Source organism: Pogona vitticeps, chromosome 2 (assembly GCF_051106095.1).
Source record: "Pogona vitticeps strain Pit_001003342236 chromosome 2, PviZW2.1, whole genome shotgun sequence".
Taxonomy (NCBI): Eukaryota; Metazoa; Chordata; class Lepidosauria; order Squamata; family Agamidae; genus Pogona; species Pogona vitticeps.
Genome location: NC_135784.1, coordinates 276,093,055 through 276,112,267, shown reverse-complemented (window position 1 = coordinate 276,112,267; position 19,213 = coordinate 276,093,055). Strand labels below are relative to the sequence as shown.

At 40.8% G+C, this 19,213-nt stretch overlaps 1 protein-coding gene across 2 annotated transcripts; it reads left to right on the top strand.

Annotated features, from left to right (window-relative positions):
- The first annotated feature begins 2 nt into the window (after positions 1-2).
- Positions 3-16,826, top strand: ANKRA2 (ankyrin repeat family A member 2). Of its 2 annotated transcripts, XM_020790287.3 has the most exons (9): positions 3-145; positions 3,160-3,542; positions 4,921-5,079; positions 6,185-6,250; positions 7,677-7,774; positions 9,684-9,809; positions 11,864-11,930; positions 12,024-12,104; positions 16,081-16,826. In XM_020790287.3, the coding sequence occupies exons 2-9, from the start codon at positions 3,254-3,256 to the stop codon at positions 16,134-16,136; spliced, it is 942 nt and encodes a 313-aa protein (XP_020645946.2). In that variant the 5' UTR covers positions 3-145; positions 3,160-3,253; the 3' UTR covers positions 16,137-16,826. The 2 variants fall into 2 exon arrangements, with proteins under 2 accessions (XP_020645946.2, XP_020645948.2); XM_020790289.3 differs by lacking the exon at positions 9,684-9,809.
- Positions 16,827-19,213: the final 2,387 nt, after the last annotated feature.

The window sequence follows — 19,213 nt, the reverse complement described above, 5'->3', positions numbered from 1 at the left end:
AAGGACTTTTTCGTTCCGGGTTCCCCCCTCGGGGGGGGGGGGATTAAGCGGAAGTGATGTCATCAAGTGCAGGAGCAACAACAACAATAACAACAAGAAAGGTGATCCAGGCGGTGAGGAAGGAGGCGGCGTTGCGGAGGAAAAGGTACGGGTGCTGGGCGAGGCCAGGGAGAGCTGTGGCTACCGTAGGAAAGAGGGCAGCCCAGCCCTCGCCCAGGCGCTCTTGGGTACCGGTTAGGCGGGTGTCAGACTTGAGCCGGAAGGGCTCCGGTTCACATCCCAGTTTGGCCGGCACCTGAGACCGCGCGTCTCGTCCAGCATCGCGTTTCTCAAGGTGACCCGCAAGAGGGACGTGCGATCTCCCAGAAAGCAGGGCGTGAGGGCGGTGGCCCCTGTCATCCCGCGCTCCTCGTAACCAGGAACAGGGAAGGGCCCTCCTTCTGAGTCTAGCGATTGCATGCGGAGCGATGGCGAGCAGCCTTTCAAAGCTTTGCCCAGCCTTGCGAGGAAGGGCGTGGGAATGTGGGGCTGCGGCTCCCGTCCTCCCTTTTCACTGGCTGGACTGGCCAATACTGGTGTGAGTTGGAGTCCAGCGACATCTGGGGGGGTTATAGGTTCCCCACCCCATTACACGGCATCCTAGTGTTGCAGAGAGACATGATTTAGGCAGACCTTTATGACTGCCTTCCTTGCTAAGACCATCTGTGCTAAGTATCCATTGATCCATCACAGAAGAAAGAATTTAAGTTGCAAACGACTGGAGTAACCATGAAAAGCTCGGGCTCAGACAATCAGACGTTCTCAGCACGGAAGAAATTCCTTTTTATCTATAGCATATTGTTTGGCCTCCAGTCTGTGGCCGTTGTGAGTCTCCCTGAATTACTATTTGTTGTTTAGTCGTTAAATCGTGTCGGACTCTTTGTGACCCCAAGGACCTGAACAGGCCAAGCCCTCCTGTCTTCCACTGCCCCCCAGAGTTCGGTCAAAGAATTACATATTGGGAGATGTCAGTTAATAATAACAATTTGGGGGTAGGGGCTGGGCAACGTTGTTAAATTTCTTGCAGCAAAAAGAGTAGAGTTTTTTGGTACTTTGAAGAAAAGCAAATTCTAGTTAGCATAAAATTTCATGGTCTATAGCCCACTTCTGATGGCTGGATAGCTCAGTGAGTTGGGGTACCTGAGGCTGGGAGTTCAATTCCCCACTTCGTTTCCTGGGAGAAGAAGCAGCATTGGGCAAACTGCACAGTCCCAGACTTCTGAGTACTTCATATTTAGAAAACTTTGAGAAGAGTCACCAAAAGTCAGAATCAACTAGACATACATATTATGATTATTAGATCACTTTTACATCTGCCATCTAAAGAAATAGGTGTGCCAAGACATTTTGCTATTTTTAAAATTGGTAGCAACACTGAAGTATATATTCGTTCTCTGTAATCTGTCATTCATTGTAGTCTGAAGTATGTATATAATTCACTGCTCTGCCAGGGTAGGGTTGCCAGATACATGGGTACCAAAAGGAGGACATAGAAAGATAAAAAGGAGGACAAAGGAGGACATATTGAATGTTTCATTTGAATTGTTCCAGATTAAACCCACAGTCAATACAATTTTATTGCAATAGCTGCCAATAAGTGTCTCTTTGTGACCCGACCAAGAAACAGTCATGTTAAAAAATAAAAATAAATTAAATGGAGGCTTCCCCCCCCCCAAATACCAAAAAAACCCACATTATTTAAACAGTCTATTGTACCCAAACCCACCCCAGCCTGGCTGCAGGATCCCCTGGCCCGTCGCACTCTGCACAGGTTCAGAGGCAACCTTGCTAATCTGGACGCCCAAACAAGACTCCGGCACAGGCAGGGGGAAAGCGGCGCCGAGGAAAACCAAATGAGGCAGCCTCTCCTCCCCTGAGGGTCATAAGTTCAAAGCTGGGGAGTGTGTGAGCTGGAGTCCATGAAAGGGACTTTGAACACACACAGTCCAGGCACTTGCCTTCCTATCAATGCGCTTGGGCGCTGCTTGCTCCTACCTGGCTCAGCAGGCAGTGCTCCGCTCATGCTGCCTTTCTGGGCTCCATGTGGGCTGGGCAGGCGTGGTGGATTGCCAAGCAGCTGCCGCCGCAGCAAAAGCGGGCAAAGAAAGACATGGGGATGGGGTGTCCTTCCACCTCTCCCCCTCCGATCCACAATTGTAACATAAAATATACAAAAGCCTGACATTTTTATTTTTGCCTGACGGACAGAGGACATTAGGCTAAAAAGGAGGACATGTCCTCCTTTTGCCTGACATCTGGCAACCCTATGCCAGGGTCATCTGGCAAAGTGGTAGAACTTGAACACAGATTATCAAACTCAAATTTTGTAAGCAGAGGACCAAACGTCAGCACCAATGAAGTACACTACTGTCATAGTAAACCTGTAAAACTAAAAAAGTGAGCTAAAGTGAAAAGCAATTTTCCACAGATGCTGATACCCAAGATCAACTGATACCCCAGACTAACCAGTGTTACTTGTGACTAGATACCTACCATGGCTTGAGTCTTTGTAGCTCCATAGCCCAGGAATGTATGTTGTTGTTTAGCCCTTAAGTCTCCAGGCTGCAACCAGATCTTTTCAAAGGGGAACAAAACCAATTGTGCTTGTCTGGGCAAGCCATGCTTTCTACCAGATTTATATAGGCAGAACTGACCTCGTGCTTTGAGGCATGTTGTTTACACATTCACTTTTGTTTTCCATCCAAATACTAGCAACATCTGCAATCACGTTATTGTAATGTTGCTGTTTAGGGGGGAAAAGGTGATGGCAATTTAAAGGTACATGTATCTAGGCACTAAATACCTCCTTACTGATAGTGGTAGCCAAGTATCAAAACAAGGAGAAAAAACTGGTTTCAGTAGATGTCCTTGAGTCAAGTTAGAACAAAGATCTCAAGGATGTGCAAAGTTAAGTTGCTGTGAAGTCATAGTGTCTGCAGTATTACAGTCTACATGAACATTTGAGTAGCTGTTTGGTTATTTTTAAATACAAAGGGTGAAAAACATTCTGCACTGCCTAGAATAAACAATAGCAACTGTTCAGAGTGATGAACACTTTTGAATTGTTATGAGTTAGTGGCTTTGCATTCTGATCTAATAGTATTGTATGTTCCACTCCAGATTGTTATTAACCTTAGCTACTGTGAATTGAAGAAGCACACAGGCTAAAAGAAGAAGCTAAAAGAAAACACTTGATGTAACAGAGACTTGAATAATGGAATCTTCGACTAATCTAGATGTTGATACCCAACTAATTGTGGAAGACTGTGATGGCAGTTTTACTTTGTCTCACATGCCCGACATTAAAGTGGAGCATCATCTTGAGTCTGGTGTTGAGGAAGGACCAGCTCAGAGTGTTGCCATGGGAATGAAGTTTATTCTGCCAAACAGGTTTGATATGAATGTCTGCTCTCGGTTTGTTAAGTCACTGAATGAAGAAGACAGCAAAAATATACAGGATCAAGTGAACTCTGACCTTGAAGTGGCATCTGTATTATTTAAAGGTGAGAATTTAAAGTGATCTTTTCCTTAAGGATAATACCATCATTGGAAATTAACTCAGAGGTGCTTTACAGAATGTCCATTGAAGTTTTAACTGGTTTGATGTTCCATCTTCCTTGATCCTATGTCATTTGAATGCCTTGTGAACTCAGAAAGATAAGCATTTTCTTTGTTGGGATCTTTCATTTCTAATGTGCTTGTCCTCTGGCATTCTTTTATGTAAAGTAGCAAATAATCTTGAGCGATCTGTCCTTAAGTCACAGGCTAGATTTTGCATTATGGTTTTGAAAATTTGAGTAATTTTGGACTAGCCTGGCCATAACAGTAGAAGGAAAAGCATACACCTTATACCTTGTGTGAACTTGTAATAAGCTTAATAAATTATTACGTGCTGTCAAGTCAGTTCTGAATTATGGTGACCCTTTCCAAGGGGTTCTAGATATAGAATGTTTAGAAGTGGTTAACTAGTCTCTTCTTCTGCGACACTCTGGAGCTGTGCAACTTGCCCAAGGCTACAAAGGCTGGCTGCTCTCTTGGAAAGAAGAGTGGGGAACTGAACTCCCAACCTTTGGCTCTCCAGGCAAATACATAGCTCACTGAGCTACTTGGAGGCCACTTCTGATGTTGACAATAATCCTATTTTAAATCTGAATAGAATACGACTGTTTACGTGAGTTTTACACATTGAACCTTAATACTCTGTGTGGATGTAAAACTCATTAATTCCCATTTTGAGAAACAAGCTAGTGTGGCTAGGATAATCATAGGCACAACAGGGCAATTCACTCTGAATATAAATGTATCCTCCTTAAGCCTAAAGTTCTTTACAGGCAGGGGAGCCCTAAAATGAATGCCAACTGTAACTCAAAAAAACTATAGATGTTAAAGTTCTTTGGTGTTTACAGCAGGATACAGGAACCTGTGATCCTCCAGATATTGAACTCTAATTCCCATCATCTTTTAGTATGGCAAATATTAAGGCGTGATGGATACAGAAGTTCATCAACATTCGAAGTACAGTACTAAAGTTAACGAAGTCCTGATTTGTAGGAATATGTATATAGCGCTGAACTGGAATTGCTTTGTTGAAATAAAATTGACTGTACATCCTAGAAATGTGCTTTTCTTCACGTGTCCAGATAAGGCAGGCATGTCTCTGTCTATTTTGCTGCTTTGTGCAAATCAATATCTGTATGGGTTTGAATGATGTTAGCCACTCCTAGTTGTCCTTGCCATCCATGTTACTCAAGTACAGTATAGTGCAACTCAACCCCAGCAGCTTTGGTGGATTGAAGTAAAGTGCTAGGAATGTCATTCTTTAAAACATGAGTTTTCTTTACTGCTTAGGGCTACAGTATTTATTTTGTTTTTCTCTCTTAGCTGAGTGCAATATCCATACTTCTCCTTCTCCTGGAATTCAAGTGAGACATGTCTATACTCCATCAACAACTAAGCATTTTTCACCTATAAAACAATCAACAACTTTAACTAACAAGCATAGAGGAAATGAAGTTTCAACAACACCTTTGCTTATAAACTGTAAGTTTTCCTCTGTAAAATAATGAATGCTGCTACATTTTCATTTTGGGCATTTTCTTTGAGATATTACAGGAAACTGATCTAAGCATTCTGTTTAAGTGAGTTAGCAATTCAAGGCTATATTGGCCAGAGTGCTATTGTCCATTTACACTTCCATAAAGGAAATCACACAAGTTTGGGTGGCAAATTGCTACTCATTAACCTAGAGCTGGTTGCATTCCTAAGTGTGTGCCCTGGCACACAATAGGGCATGGGCACTGGATCAGAATCAGCACTTTGTTAATGAATAATATTTGCTGCCAAGATTTGTATAACTTTCTCACTCAAGCATAAGTCTGCAAGAGGATTTCGGCTATTGTTTATAAAGTTTAGGGTAAAATTTAAAAGAAAGAATTGACATGTATCCACTGTGATTGACCAGCCCATGGTTTCATGAGGGAAACTACCCTCTTTTTGCACAGTCCTGCATTATAACCCTAGCAGTACATTCTTCCCCTCAGGAGAAGGTCAGCAACGTACAGGCCATTGATTTTATCCACGTGGAAAACAAAGCCTTTTCAAATTATGAATGGAGTTGGCATACTAGTGTGCAGCAGCTTAAAAAACAAAAGTGTTGCATTTGTCTGATATATTCTGCACATAGAAGCTCTGATGTTTGGTATATACTTTTGTCCCCAGAATCTCTTGAGAGAATAAGCAAATTTATTTGGCAGATTCCCATACCATAGAGGGCTGCTACCAAATTTCAGTACCATCACACTGGCCAAAAACTTAGATGCTGCCACTGAATGTTTTCTCATTTAAATTTTTGAAAGGTTTTACATGGATTGTAGTGTTATGGTGTGAGGTATGTGTGCTATGACATTATTGTAATAATTGGAAAATTCATTTGTTTTTGAAAACCTCTCAACACAGTACATTGTGGAAAATACTATACACAAATAAATTGTATTATGAGTAGCGGCCTTAGTGGGTGGGTACACTGCAGCTCTCCAGCATTGGAAAATTGCTCGCTCTGTGCAAATGGCATCCAATAATCTTCTGTTTGTGGCAGGACTGCACCATAAGAGATGCCCATAGAATTTTCTCCTGTTTATCATTGCAGCCCTATCTGTTCATCAACTGGCGGCTCAGGGGGAAATGTTGTATCTAGCTACACGCATAGAACAAGGTGAGAATTTGTTGGTTGGTTGGCATTTTCTTTGTTGGAAACCAGAAACTGTTAGAATTCGTCGGGTGCTACAGCAATCCCTTTTTACACAGATAATTTCCACCTGTGATTTATTTCCTACATCCTGTTCTCCATTTGCTGTGAAAGTGGCTCCAAAATGTTTTGACCTAGAAGGTCATGATATTAAAATGCTTCACATACTACGCTGGATCAGCACTAGAGAAGCAAAAAGTGCAAAAATGGCAAAGACTTCATGTTTTCTAATCTTCTCTGAGGAATAAAACTTTGGAATTCTATGACTCATTAAAGGCTTAGACTTGGACCTCTATTTCTCAGTCCAACAATGTTGGCATAACTCTTACCCAGAACTTGCTGGTTATGACCACTTCACGGTTTAGGATCTTAACACCTGTCAGAACATCTCTCCCACAAATCAACTATCCGTCCCACCCACTCCATGCTGTCAGAAGTTGCAACACCAAGGGAGGCTGAAAAGGCAAATATGAGGAATCATACATTTTCAGTTGTGGCCCCTAATGTCTGAAATAAAATGCTGGTAGAGATATGCCTGGATTCTTCCCTCCTTGCATTTGGAAAGCTGGTAAAGACTGAATTATTTAAAGCTTCCTTTACCTACTAAATCTCCTGGGTACTGCCAATACTTTTGCAATTTTTTAAAAAATACTTGTATCAATTTTAGATTTTTCATAGGGTCATTCATAATTTATGGTTATAATTATATCCTGTTCTATTGCTGTATTGTTTTAATCGTATTTTTGTTAGTGTAATGTATTGAGGATTTGTGAGTTTTAACCTTGTGTAAACCACCCAGTGTAGCACTTGCACTAATGGGGCAGTATATAAATTGAATAAACAAACCTGGAAGTAACTTGTATATAGTTTGTAACCATTTCCTTTCTTCCATAACTAAGATATAATTAAGTTATATTACTGTTGTAATTTAGGAAGGGATAACTTTACTCCTTTTGTGCTGTAACTCTTGTGTTTAAAGTTACTTTTACAGTGATGGTGCTGTGTAGCCTCACCTAAATAGTAGAGGAGAAATAGCCCATTATCAAAATATTGGCTCAGGTCATGCCTCATGCTGCTACATTCAAATTGCTGCATTTGTTTATATTATGCAAAGTAACCAGATTTGTCTCTTGCTTTGTTTAATAGTTATACCTATAACATTAGCTGCTTTTCAGTGTTACCACACCGGTGACTCTCACACCGTGGTTTGGCTTAGTAGTGGGCCTTTATTACACCAGTCCTTCTGGCCCCCAGATTCTGTATGTGTCTCATCAGATTGGAAGAAGATAGGTGTAATGTCTTATCTCTCCCATTTTAAATTGATCATAAAGATCCTAAGGTCTTATGGAAACAATAATGGCAACATTGACACACTGTATGTTTTCTGGAACAGAAAATGTAATCAACCATACGGATGAAGAAGGCTTTACCCCTCTGATGTGGGCTGCAGCTCATGGGCAGATAGCAGTGGTGGAATTTCTCCTTCAAAACGTAAGTGAAATTTTGTTCCATTTTGTACATTTCTGATTTTATGATCCATGGAGGAAGCAGTCTAGTTCAGAGGAGTGATGATAATAATTCTTTACCATCAAGTTGATTCTGACTTATGGCGACCCTTTTCAGGGTTTCCCGGGTAGAGAGTTCTCAGAAATGGTTTACCATTCCCTTCTTCTGGGCCTGCCCTGGGACTGTGCAGCTTGCCCAGGGGCACACAGGTTGGCTCTTCTGGGGATACCCAGTGGAGAATCAAACTTCCAGCATCTGGCTTGAAAGCCAGATATAGTTTAGATACCTAACCTGCTGAGCTATCCCACCTTTTGTCTCGCCAATGACAACGATGAAGTGTGGTGCCATGTTGAGGGAGCCATTTTTTCCATTTGTAGCAATAGCCGCATGGCTGGGCTGAGCTAGTGAGTTGCTCCGTCTACAATACCTAGCTTCGTATAACCTCAAATTGTTGTGACTGTTCTCCTTTCTGGAGTGTACAAATGAACTCCACAGAGTGAGAGATTAAATCATATGGACGCTTCGTCCACCCACTGGAGTACTGAATATTCTGTTCTAGAACAGGGTGAATGTTGACAGAGAAATTGTGGTCGTTGTCCAGAAACATAGAAGCCCTTTTAAAGAGGCAAAGGAGCAATTGGGGCTTTTGCAGCTTGGGGCCACAGTATTTGAAGATCCTCCTCTTCTCAGATGTTCCTGTCCTTGCCCTGAGATCATCTTCTGAGTCCTTGCTTCCAGTGCTCCAGCATATTGAGATTCAGCGGGCTCACGAGCAGGTCTGTTGTGTCTCACGAATTGCAAAATGCCCTCTTCAGGTGGACTTGCCTGGCATTGGTTGGGGCTTCCCAATACCAGCCAAAAATGTTTTCATTCCCTCAGTGTTTTTAAAAGAAACCTGTTTTTCCACTTGTTGCTTGTTTTACTTTTCTTGATATGCTTTATATCTGTATTTTTACATTGCTGCGCTCCATATTTCCTTAATATTTAAGCTCTGCTTTTAGAATGTTGCTATTATTGCTGCTTCTTTTTTTGTAAAACAAAATCAAAAGAAAAAAAAAGATTGGGATCCAATGGTGTAATTCAGCTAAATCCTTTTCCTCAGAATTACTGATTCCCTGCCCTTCTACAGTCCCTGTGCATAGTAAAAACACACTACAAAAGCCTCTGAGGGAGAATGTTGGTGCCACAGAGGGCTTCAGGAGGTGGGAGGAAATAGTATTGATTCTCAGAAGTTGGGAGTTCAATTCCCCACTGTTCCTCCTTGACAGGGGCTGGACTTGATGATCCATAGGGTCCCTTCCAGCTCTGCAGTTCTAAGATGATGATGATTCGAAGATATATGGCACAGTCTTTGACTAGTAATTTATAACAGATACACATTTTATTATTTTTTTATTTTTTTATTTATATTATTATTATTAGTAGTAGTAGTAGTAGTAGTATAAGTATTATTAGTATTATTAGTATTAGTATTAGTAGTATTAGTATTAGTATTTGTATTCGTATTATTAGTATTATTAGTATTAGTATACACCACTGGATTATGGTCTGGTATTTAGGATTTCATAAATAGGTGTTTTGTTTGTTTTTGTTATTTCTATCACCTTAAGAGTTTCATTCATAAATGAATAAATACATGATTTTACCAGAGCCCAAAGCCAATAAATAGCTTTGAGCATCAGTGTAGCAGGTTTAGTCTTCATATGGAGGATGAAAAGGGTGCATAGAACAGATTGTCCCTTAAATGTTTGAAGTCTCCTCTTCTGCCTTCAGGGATGTTAATGTCTGACTGGGTTTACATCTCTCGAATCTTGACAGTGTTTGGTTGCAGCAGGGCTGATATGTTGGATTAATGCAGTAGCAGCATATTTACTATCTCTGCTTTTTCTGCCAGGGTGCAGACCCGCAGATTCTGGGAAAAGGGCGAGAGAGTGCACTGTCATTGGCCTGCAGCAAAGGATATACAGACATTGTCAAGATGCTGCTTGACTGTGGAGTGGATGTAAATGAGTATGACTGGGTAAGACTGGAGTGGCCCTTGCCTTTGGAATTAATCCACCATTAGTCCAAAGTGGAGCAGAGAGACTGAAATCAATGGGGTATATTCCCTCTCCTATGGATCTATTCCACTTTCAACTTCATTATTATCCCTGCACTGAGCCAAGGGTTGGACTCGGTGGCCTTATAGGCCCCTTCCAAATTGGACTTAGTTCTTAATCTGATATTACTTTTTTGTTTATTATTTATTTAACTCATCTAATACCCTTCTATTCAGGGCAGCGAACACCAATGAAAACTAGTCATAAACATAATTAAGTACAGAAAATACTGTACAAATACAACAATTCAACAAAAACAGGCAGGGTGGAACATGCATTATGAACTTGATATGAATTTGGCAGAACAGTATGACTGAACTTGGATTTTAAAGGATGAGTTTGAGTTTCTTCTAAAGGACAGCTAATGGACAGGAGGTACAGGGCTGAATTAGTTGTTTAAACACAAGTGAGTCCCATATTTTCTGTTATGTGACTGCACTCTTCCAGCTGCTTATAATAGCGAATTTGGCATGATGCCAAAAACTTTCCACTGAGTCAGTTGATTACCTCCAGTTGATGGTTGGAAAGCATGTCTGTTGTGTCCTGTCTGTCTCCAGTTTGTTCTCTAAGCCATCTCTAGGAAGTGGCTGTGTACTGGTGACACTTATAGTCTGTTCTCTTACGATTTAGCAGGTTTTTGTTTGTTTGTTTTCTGAGGGAGCCCACAGAGATGCAGTTCATTGCTGTCTCCTTTTGTGTGAAGGCTTAGAGGAATTGATGTCAGCATGTTTGACAAGAATGTCTTGGTCTAGCTTTCCTTTCATGACATACAATTAAGAATTAGAGTTTTTCTGCCATGTTCTGAATCAGCCTCAGCCTTATTGGTTAGAGTAGTTACAGACAGTCATGGCTGTGGTGGAACACATGTGCAGGACACCAAATTGGAGAAGGCTGCCCTGAAACCTCAGTTGGCACCACATTGCTAATTTTTGGATTCCTGACAGCAAATGTCTGTTTTGGTGCTCTGAGATGTGAGCCTGGCTGGGAATCGGAATAAGATCAAGAAAGAGAACTTAGCAAAGGTCTGCTTTAATCTGTAATGAAACATCAGTCCCAGATTGTGATGTAGAGTAGAGTGTTGCAGACACAGATTGGGATGTGGGAATAATGGGGCCACACATATGCATTTATCTGGGTCCAACCCATAATTTAAGATAAGGATATGCATAACACAGAGGAGGGGAATCTAATAAAATGAGCCAGTTGACAACAGTTCACGCTCTGATTGAACAAAAACTGGATCTCAAGGTGGAGCCTTGTAGAAAAGTTAGCCTGCATCACAATGGTGTGTTCTTCAAAATTATACTGTGCAAGGGGGACACAGTGTTAATCCATATGTATTTCTGGTATATGCACAGGGTTCTACTACTTCACTCTGCTGTTTACCAATAGCAAGCACCCCTTCACTTCTTGCAAAAGTCCCACTTGTAGGAAAGAAGCTGCCTTTCTGCTCCTTCCTCCATTTTCTCCACAGATGGTTTTTCTTAGGCAAGTTGAATCAGCAGTACCTAAGCTCTGTCTTGCTCAGAAACTCAGTAGGAAGAAAGGAATACAGAGACTGCTCCTTTCATGTTTCTCTGCAGGAGAGGGAGTGGTGTGGTTTTATAAACCCTTCCTATTGTGCTTTTGAGCTTAAAACACAAGGGAATCCCTCCCCTTCACCCAATTCTCCTTAGAGCCAGAGAGGCGTGTTTCCTTTCCCTGCCAGCTGGTCTTTTGTAGAAAGGATCATCAGCTTGTAGCTACTTGTATGTACCTTCCACAAACCTTGGCACAAGGACTGGTATCCCTCCCCCCTCCGAGTGCTGTGCACAAGCCACAGGACCTAGGCCAGTTTGGAAAACGAAATGTGTCTTCAGCTGGTGAACCAAAGGAGCATTTGTAAATCTCTGAATATGTACAGCCTGTTTAGGGCAAAAAAATGGAAAATGCATTCTGAAATACAAGATTTCTATTTTCCTGTCTTTCTTTACAGAATGGTGGTACTCCTTTGCTCTATGCTGTACATGGGAACCATGTGAAATGTGTCAAAATCCTCCTAGGTAAGTATTATGAGAGTGTGATTAGTCACTGAGAACTGAAAGCCTGTATTATGTTAATAAATCCATGACTTAAATTCCATCCTGTTTTAATAGAGCATGGTGCTGACCCAACTATAGAGACAGATTCTGGATATAATTCCATGGATCTGGCTGTGGCCCTGGGCCATCGTAGTGGTGAGTAGCCAAGCACTTTCAGTCATTTTAAATAACTGTTGCTCTCTTTTTGCATCAGTAGGTTACTGCTTTACATGTTGTTGTCTCTCAAGATGTATGAAAATGTTGTAGATTCACCTATCTGTTAGTGATCAATCCTTCTGATTTTGCAACATAAGCCACCTTCCCTCAACACTGGTAACCTCCTTGCCCCATCATGTGCCACTTCCTTGTTATGCTAGCACTCCACATGCTGTTGGACTGCAATGCAACACAAATTGCAGTGCATTAATGGCCAAAATCCTGTTGCTTAAGCCAAATCATAACTATTGGCCCATTCTTCTCTGGTAAAGAAAGTATTCCTGCTATGATTCTCGGGGCACACACATGCACCAAGCCGGCATACGCAGATACCAGAGAATCCTGGCAAGAATTCTTTGTTTATTGGGAAGAGTGGACTGAATGTTACAATTTGGCTTGCGCAAAGCAACAAGATTTTGGCTACTGTCTGGAGGGCCAGAATTGTTTGCCCTGGTACAATAGCATAGCCAAGGAGTAGACTCCAGGTACTGGCATGTGATCATCTGTAATTATTATGTGCTGTCAAGTCACCCTGACTTATAGCGACGCTACGAATGAGCAATCTCCAAAATAATCCTATTCTCAACTGCCCTGCTCAGGTCTTGCAAATTCAACCCTTGGCTTCCTTTAGGCAGTCAGTCCATCTCTTTTTTGGTCTTCTTTTTTTCCTGCTGTCTTCCACCTTTCCCAGCATTATTGTCTTTTCCAGAGAATCTTGCCTTCTTACAACGTGCCCAATGTAGGACAACCTCAGCCTCAACCTTTTTTCCTCCAGAGATAATTCAAACTTGGTTTTATCTAGGTCTCACTTGATTGTCCTTCCGGCAGGCCAGGGTACATGCAAACTTTCCTCCAGACCATATTTCAAATGAATTACAGCCATAACATTGTGACTGGAAATACAAGAATTCAAAAGCATCAATTCTTTGGTGGTCACCCTTCTTTATGGTCCAGCTCTCACTTCCATACATCACTACTGGAAAAACCATAGCTTTGATTGTGCAGACCTTTGTCGGCAAGGTGATGTCTCTACTTTTTAAGATGCTGTCTAGGTTTGTCATCACTTTCCTCCCAAGAAGCAGGCGTCTTAATTTGGTGGCTGTTGTCACCATCTGCAGTGATCATGGAGCCCAAGAAGGTAAAATCTGTCCCAGCCTCCATATCTTCCCCTTCTATTTGACAGGGGGTGATGGGAACACTGGCCATGATCTTCCTTTTGGGAGGGGGGGTTGGTGTTTTTTTCTTTTTCTTTTTCTTTCTTTCTTTCTTTCTTTCTTTTTTTTTTTTTTTGATGTTGCGCTTCAGACCACTTTTTGCGCTCTCCTCTTTCACTCTCATTAAGTGGTTCTTTAATTCTTCCTTATTTTCTGCCATCAGAGTGGTATCATCTGCATATCTGAGGTTGTTGATATTTCTTCCAGAAATCTTAATTCCGGTTTGTGATTCTTGTAGTCCAACCTTTCACTTGATGTATTCTGCATATAAGTTAAATAAGCAGGGAGACAATATACAGCCTTGTCATACTCCTTTCCCCATTTTGAACCAATCAGTTGTTCCATATCCAGTTCTAATTCTTGCTTCCTGTCCCACGTATAGGTTTCTCAGGAGATAGATAAGATGGTCAGGCACTCCCATTTCTTTAAGAACTTGTCATAGTTTGCTGTGGTCCACACAGTCAAAGGCTTTTGCATAGTCAATGAAGCAGAAGTAGATGTTTTTCTGGAACTCTCTGGCTTTCCCCATAATCCAGCGCATGTTAGCAATTTGGTCTCTAGTTCCTCTGCCCCTTCAAAATCCAGCTTGTACTTCTGGGAGTCCACATACTGCTGAGGCCTACCTTGTAGGATTTTGAGCAAAACCTTGCTAGCGTGTGAAATGAGTGCAATTGTACGGTACCTGGAGCATTCTTTGGCACTGCCTTTCTTTGGGATTGGGATGCAGACTGATCTTTTCCAGTCCTCTGGCCACTGTTGAGTTTTCCAAACTTGCTGGCATATTGAATGTAGCACCTTAACAGCATCATCTTTTAAGATTTTAAATAGTTCAACTGGAATGCCATCACCTCCACTGGCCTTGTTGTTAGCCAAGCTTTCTAAGGCCCATTTGACTTCACTCTCCGGGATGTCTGGCTCAAGGTCAGTCAGCAACCATATTATCTGGGTTGTCCGGGATATCCAAATCTTTCTGATATAATTCCTCTGTGTATTCTTGCCACCTCTTCTTGATGTCTTCTGCTTCTGTTAGGTCCCTCCCATTTTTGTCTTTTATCATGTCCATCTTTGCACAAAATATTCCTCTAATATCTCCAATTTTCCTGAACAGACCTCTGGTTTTTCCTTTTCTATTCTTTTCCTCTATTTCTTTACATTGTTCATTTACAGTAAGAAGGCCCTCTTGTCTCTCCTTGCTATTCTTTGGAAGTCAGCATTCAATTTTATGGGACCTTGCCTAGCTCCCTTGCATTTATTTCCCTTCTCTTCTCTGCTATTTGTTAGGCCTCATTGGACAGCCACTTTGCTTTCTTGCATTTCCTTTTGTTTGGGATGGTTTTTGTTGCTGCCTCATGTACAATGTTACGAGCCTCCGTCCATAGTTCTTCCGGCACTCTGTCCACTAAATCTACTTCTTTAAATCTGTTCTTCCACTGTGTATTCATAAGAGATTTGGTTTACATTATACCTGACTCGCCCATTGGTTTCTACTTTCTTCAGTTTAAGCTTGAATTTTGCTATGAGAAGCTGATGATCAGAGCCACAATCAGCTCCAGGTCTTGTTTTTGCTGACTGCATAGAGCTTCTCCATCTTTGGCTGCAGACAATATACAGTAATCAGTCTGATTTCGGTATTACCCATCTGGTGATGTACGTATGTAGTCACCTCTTGTGTTGTTGGAAAAGAGTGTTTGTGATGACGAGCTTGTTCTCTTGACAAAACTCTATTAGCCTTTGCCCTGCTTCATTTTGAACTCCAAGGCCAGACGTACCTGTTGTTCCTTTTATCTCTTGACTCCCTACTTTAGCATTCCAATCCCCTAGAATGAGAAGAACATCTTTCTTTGGTGTCATTTCTAGAAGTCTTCATAGAATTGGTCAATTTCAGCCTCTACAGCATTGATGGTTGGTGCATAAACGTGGATTTTTGTGATGTTGAAAGGTCTGCCTTGGATTTGTATTGAAATCATTCTATCATTTTTGATTGTATCTCAGTACAGCTTTTCCCACTCTTTTGTTGAGTATGAAGGCTACTCTGTTTCTTCTGCGGGATTCTTGCCCACAATTGTAGGTATGGTAATCGTCTGAATTGAATTTGCCCATTCCTGTCCATTTTAGTTCACTGACACCCAGGATGTCAATGTTTATTCTTACCATCTCCTTTTTGACCACATCCAGCTTACCAAGGTTCATAGATCTTACATTCCAGGTTGCTATGCAGTATTTTTCTTAGCACCATCAGACTTTCCTTTCACTTCCAGGTGCATCCGCAGCTGAGCGTCCTTTCGGCTTTGGCCCAACCATTTCATTAGCTCTGGAGCTACTTGTACTTGTCCTCTGCTCTTCCTCAGTAGCATGTTGGATGCCTTCCGACCTGAGGGGCTCATCTTCCAGTGTCATATCTTTTAGCCTTCTGTCTATGGAGTTTTCTTGGCAAAGATACTGGAGTGGCTTGCCAGTTCCTGCTCCAGGTGGATCACGCTTAGTCAGAACTCTCCGCTATGACCTGTCCATTTTGGGTGTCCCTGCATGGCATAGCCCATGGCTTCTCTGAATTATTCGCCACTTCGCCATGACATGGCAGCAATCCGTGAAGGGTATCATTCTATTTACCTCACCATAATAGCTACCTAGGACAGACCACTAATTAAAAAGAGGATCACATTTGTTGAACAGTAACTGTTTTTTTTCCCTTTCCATTTCAGTTCAACAGGTTATTGAGTCGCATTTATTAACACTTCTTCAAAATATCAAGGAGTAAGGATATTGCAGTTCTGGGACAAGAGTTTATACATGAAGATTTGGAATTTCGTTTCAGCACTGATCAACATAAAAGACTTTATTTATTTTCTAATGTGCACCTTAAATCTGATTTGTTAATGAATGGGGCCTCATATTCCTTGCCAAATGAGAGCAACAAGTCAATTGCAGGTTGCCAACCAAACCTGAAGTTTTTTAGCAGGTTATGGTGGTGTCCCAAGATCAGTTAGCAGGGCTGGAGCCCTGCTTTCAGCTGTGCCCTGCCTATTGACTGAGTCTTTTCCCACTGCAGCAGGCATTCCAGTATGACTTGCTATTCAAAAGGGTTATCAGGAGTGATACACAGTAAGAAACTTTCTCTAGCCCAGCTGTTTTACCGAGGATGTGAAAAGATCAATTGTCCTCTAGTGGCTGGAAGTTGGGAAAACATTCTGAAAGGTTGCTTGATCTACATTTTTCTCTCTTTTTGGTAGGATTTTAACACAGCTCCTTTTATATATTTGTCTGGTTTGTAAATATTTGTGAAACCAAACCTACCCAACTTGTGAAAACGTCTTGTAAATTATGTTGTATATTTGGTATATTTCACTGTGTATGAAATACCATGTCTTGTTCTGTCAGCTACATTTTATAGTTTTATATGCTTTTTTTAGTGGATTATGAAATAAATCTTCAAAGTGTATTGAAAGCATATGGTCCAAAACTTTGAGCACTGCATTTGTGAAAAGAATTAGGCTTATGCCAAAAAAGGGGGGAGGGAGGCTGTAAGATGTAGTATGTGAATGTCATTTTAGTACAAAGATTGCAGTTACTAAAATACCAAACCAGTTCTTGGGAAAATAAGCCCACAATCATTACTAGAGCCTATCTTTTTTTCTGTTAAGGGAAACTAGCTTTCTGGAAGTTGATGAACTGTTACTCCCCTCATCATTGGTTGGTCTGGGGAAAACTTCAGATTCAGAGTTCTGGATAGGTTTGGTAGCCTTGCTTTAGATGAAGTAGAAAGCTGTCAAGATACATGAACAAAAAGAGTTTGCTGTCTAAGTACTGTGGTGCAGTGTGACCAAGGACTAAAGAGTAGCACCCTAACTACACTTAGTAGGAAATAAAATGACTTGAAACAAGTCCCAATTTTGAAGTAAAAGTATTTCTGATTATATCATAAGGCAGTTAATGACATTCTTTCTTGCTTCTGATACATGAGTAGTTGTATCACTTACATAATTTAATAATTATATACCATCAGATCACTTTTGGCATAATTACATCATCTTAATTACATGTTAAATGCAAGTATATTTCCACTGTTGTAAGGAAGAGAAAACCTAAGGGAAGAGATAAACATGCTTTATTGTAAGTGTAGACACAATCTGACATCTTTTAAAATGCATGTTTCCAGTCATGACAATAATTAGTTAAGGGGCAGTTGTTGTAATACTGGGTACGTAATTTCTCTCTTCTCAGAATCTTATTACACAAATCTTATATTTCTCAGTGCTTTTCTAAATAGTTATAGGCTAGTGTTTCCTCCATAAGTTATATATTAAATGTACTAATTAGGAAGTCAGTTGAAAATTCTTGTCTCAAGCTATTCTTACTCATACTGTACATGCTAGATGAAATACCTAGTTTTCTCTGATGACCGTCAATAGCACTAGTTTACTGTCTAGTTATTCCATATTTCCAGTTAATCATTAAATCTAAGCTGAACAATGGCATTTAAAATGTATGTAGCAGAGCTTAGCCCAGTATAACAGCTGTTGGAACATTCTCCCTGCACATTACTTAAATCAATACAGATGCTGGCAGACCATTTATAGAGTTTTGTTTTGCAATACTTGTGCAGCTAATTTTTTTCCTTCAGTACCACTAAACTCAGTGCCCCACATACCATAGGACCAAGTCCCTCAGCAGTATTCCTTTGAATTGCAGTGGAAAGGGGAATGATAGCTTTGGTACGCTATACAGTAATCCATGGCTAGTCAAAATTGATATGGCCATCACAAAACATACTATCAACTGTTAATCATTCCAGGTCAAATACCTGTTTTAGAACTAGTGAAATACTTTTAGTGGCAAGTGCCTGTTGAAAACTACACCAATGAGAGTTCTATGCTTCTTGGCCCATCTTAACTTATATCTCTCTGTGTGTAACAGGAATTCTGGTACAAGTACAAAAAGGGTGAATTTTGTTTTAAGACAAGATAAACTATGTCTTCCTGATTGAATTTTAGTATGTTAAATGCTTTCCAAATTATATTGATTTACCAGAACTGGAAGAGTACATATCTGGACTCAATTTGATGAGAACTCAGTGAACAACATGAAGTAAATCAGACTGTCACCCAGACCTGGACAAATTGTGTCCTAGATGTTGTTGAAATGCAACTGCCAGCATTCTTCAACACCAGATGTACTTACTGGCTAGTGTTGGATTCAAATTCAGCAGCTTATGGGGGTTTGCATCTGCTGCAATCCATGGTACTGGGAGATTTTTAGACTAAATTATTGATAAACTCTGCTAAGGCACTAAAATAGCCAGTCAAGTAAAACAGATGTTCCTGCTGCATTATGTATACTGCATTGTGCAAGGACAAGCACAAGAGTTCTTATTACTGCCCCATGGAGAACAAGAGGTCTCTGCACACATATCCCTTGTGCAGAGTAGACACAAGCAACATAAGCTCTACTTCACAGCCTTCCTGGGTTTAGAAAAAGAATTGAGCTTACTACTACTGCAATGTTTACAACATGTCATTCAAGTTGTGTCTCATTCAAGCTGCTGTGACAGTAAGAAATTAAGCTAAACAGAATGCTACAAAAACACCTAAATTAACTGACCTTTTAAAAAAATGATACAATTAAGTACAGTAGAACTACACAAATGTATCATCTGGGTATATATTGTAGGAGTGTGCAAGCTTTTGAAAACAAACTGACATGACAACAGGTTGTTCCTCTGTGCTCTGTGGCAACACTTTGTGGCTGCTTCCTGCAAAGGTAGTTACAGATGTTTGGGAAGAAACTCTTCTTAGGACCTCTCAATGGAATGATGATTCAATAAGTTAATATTTATTT

Bases quoted from the DNA above. Each gene is read 5' to 3' on its own strand.
- ANKRA2 (XM_020790287.3), top strand. From the start codon at position 3,254: ATGGAATCTTCGACTAATCTAGATGTTGATACCCAACTAATTGTGGAA. The intron at 5,080-6,184 runs GTAAGTTTTCCT...TTATCATTGCAG, and splicing joins AACACCTTTGCTTATAAACT to CCCTATCTGTTCATCAACTG. The intron at 9,810-11,863 runs GTAAGACTGGAG...CTTTCTTTACAG, and splicing joins ATGTAAATGAGTATGACTGG to AATGGTGGTACTCCTTTGCT.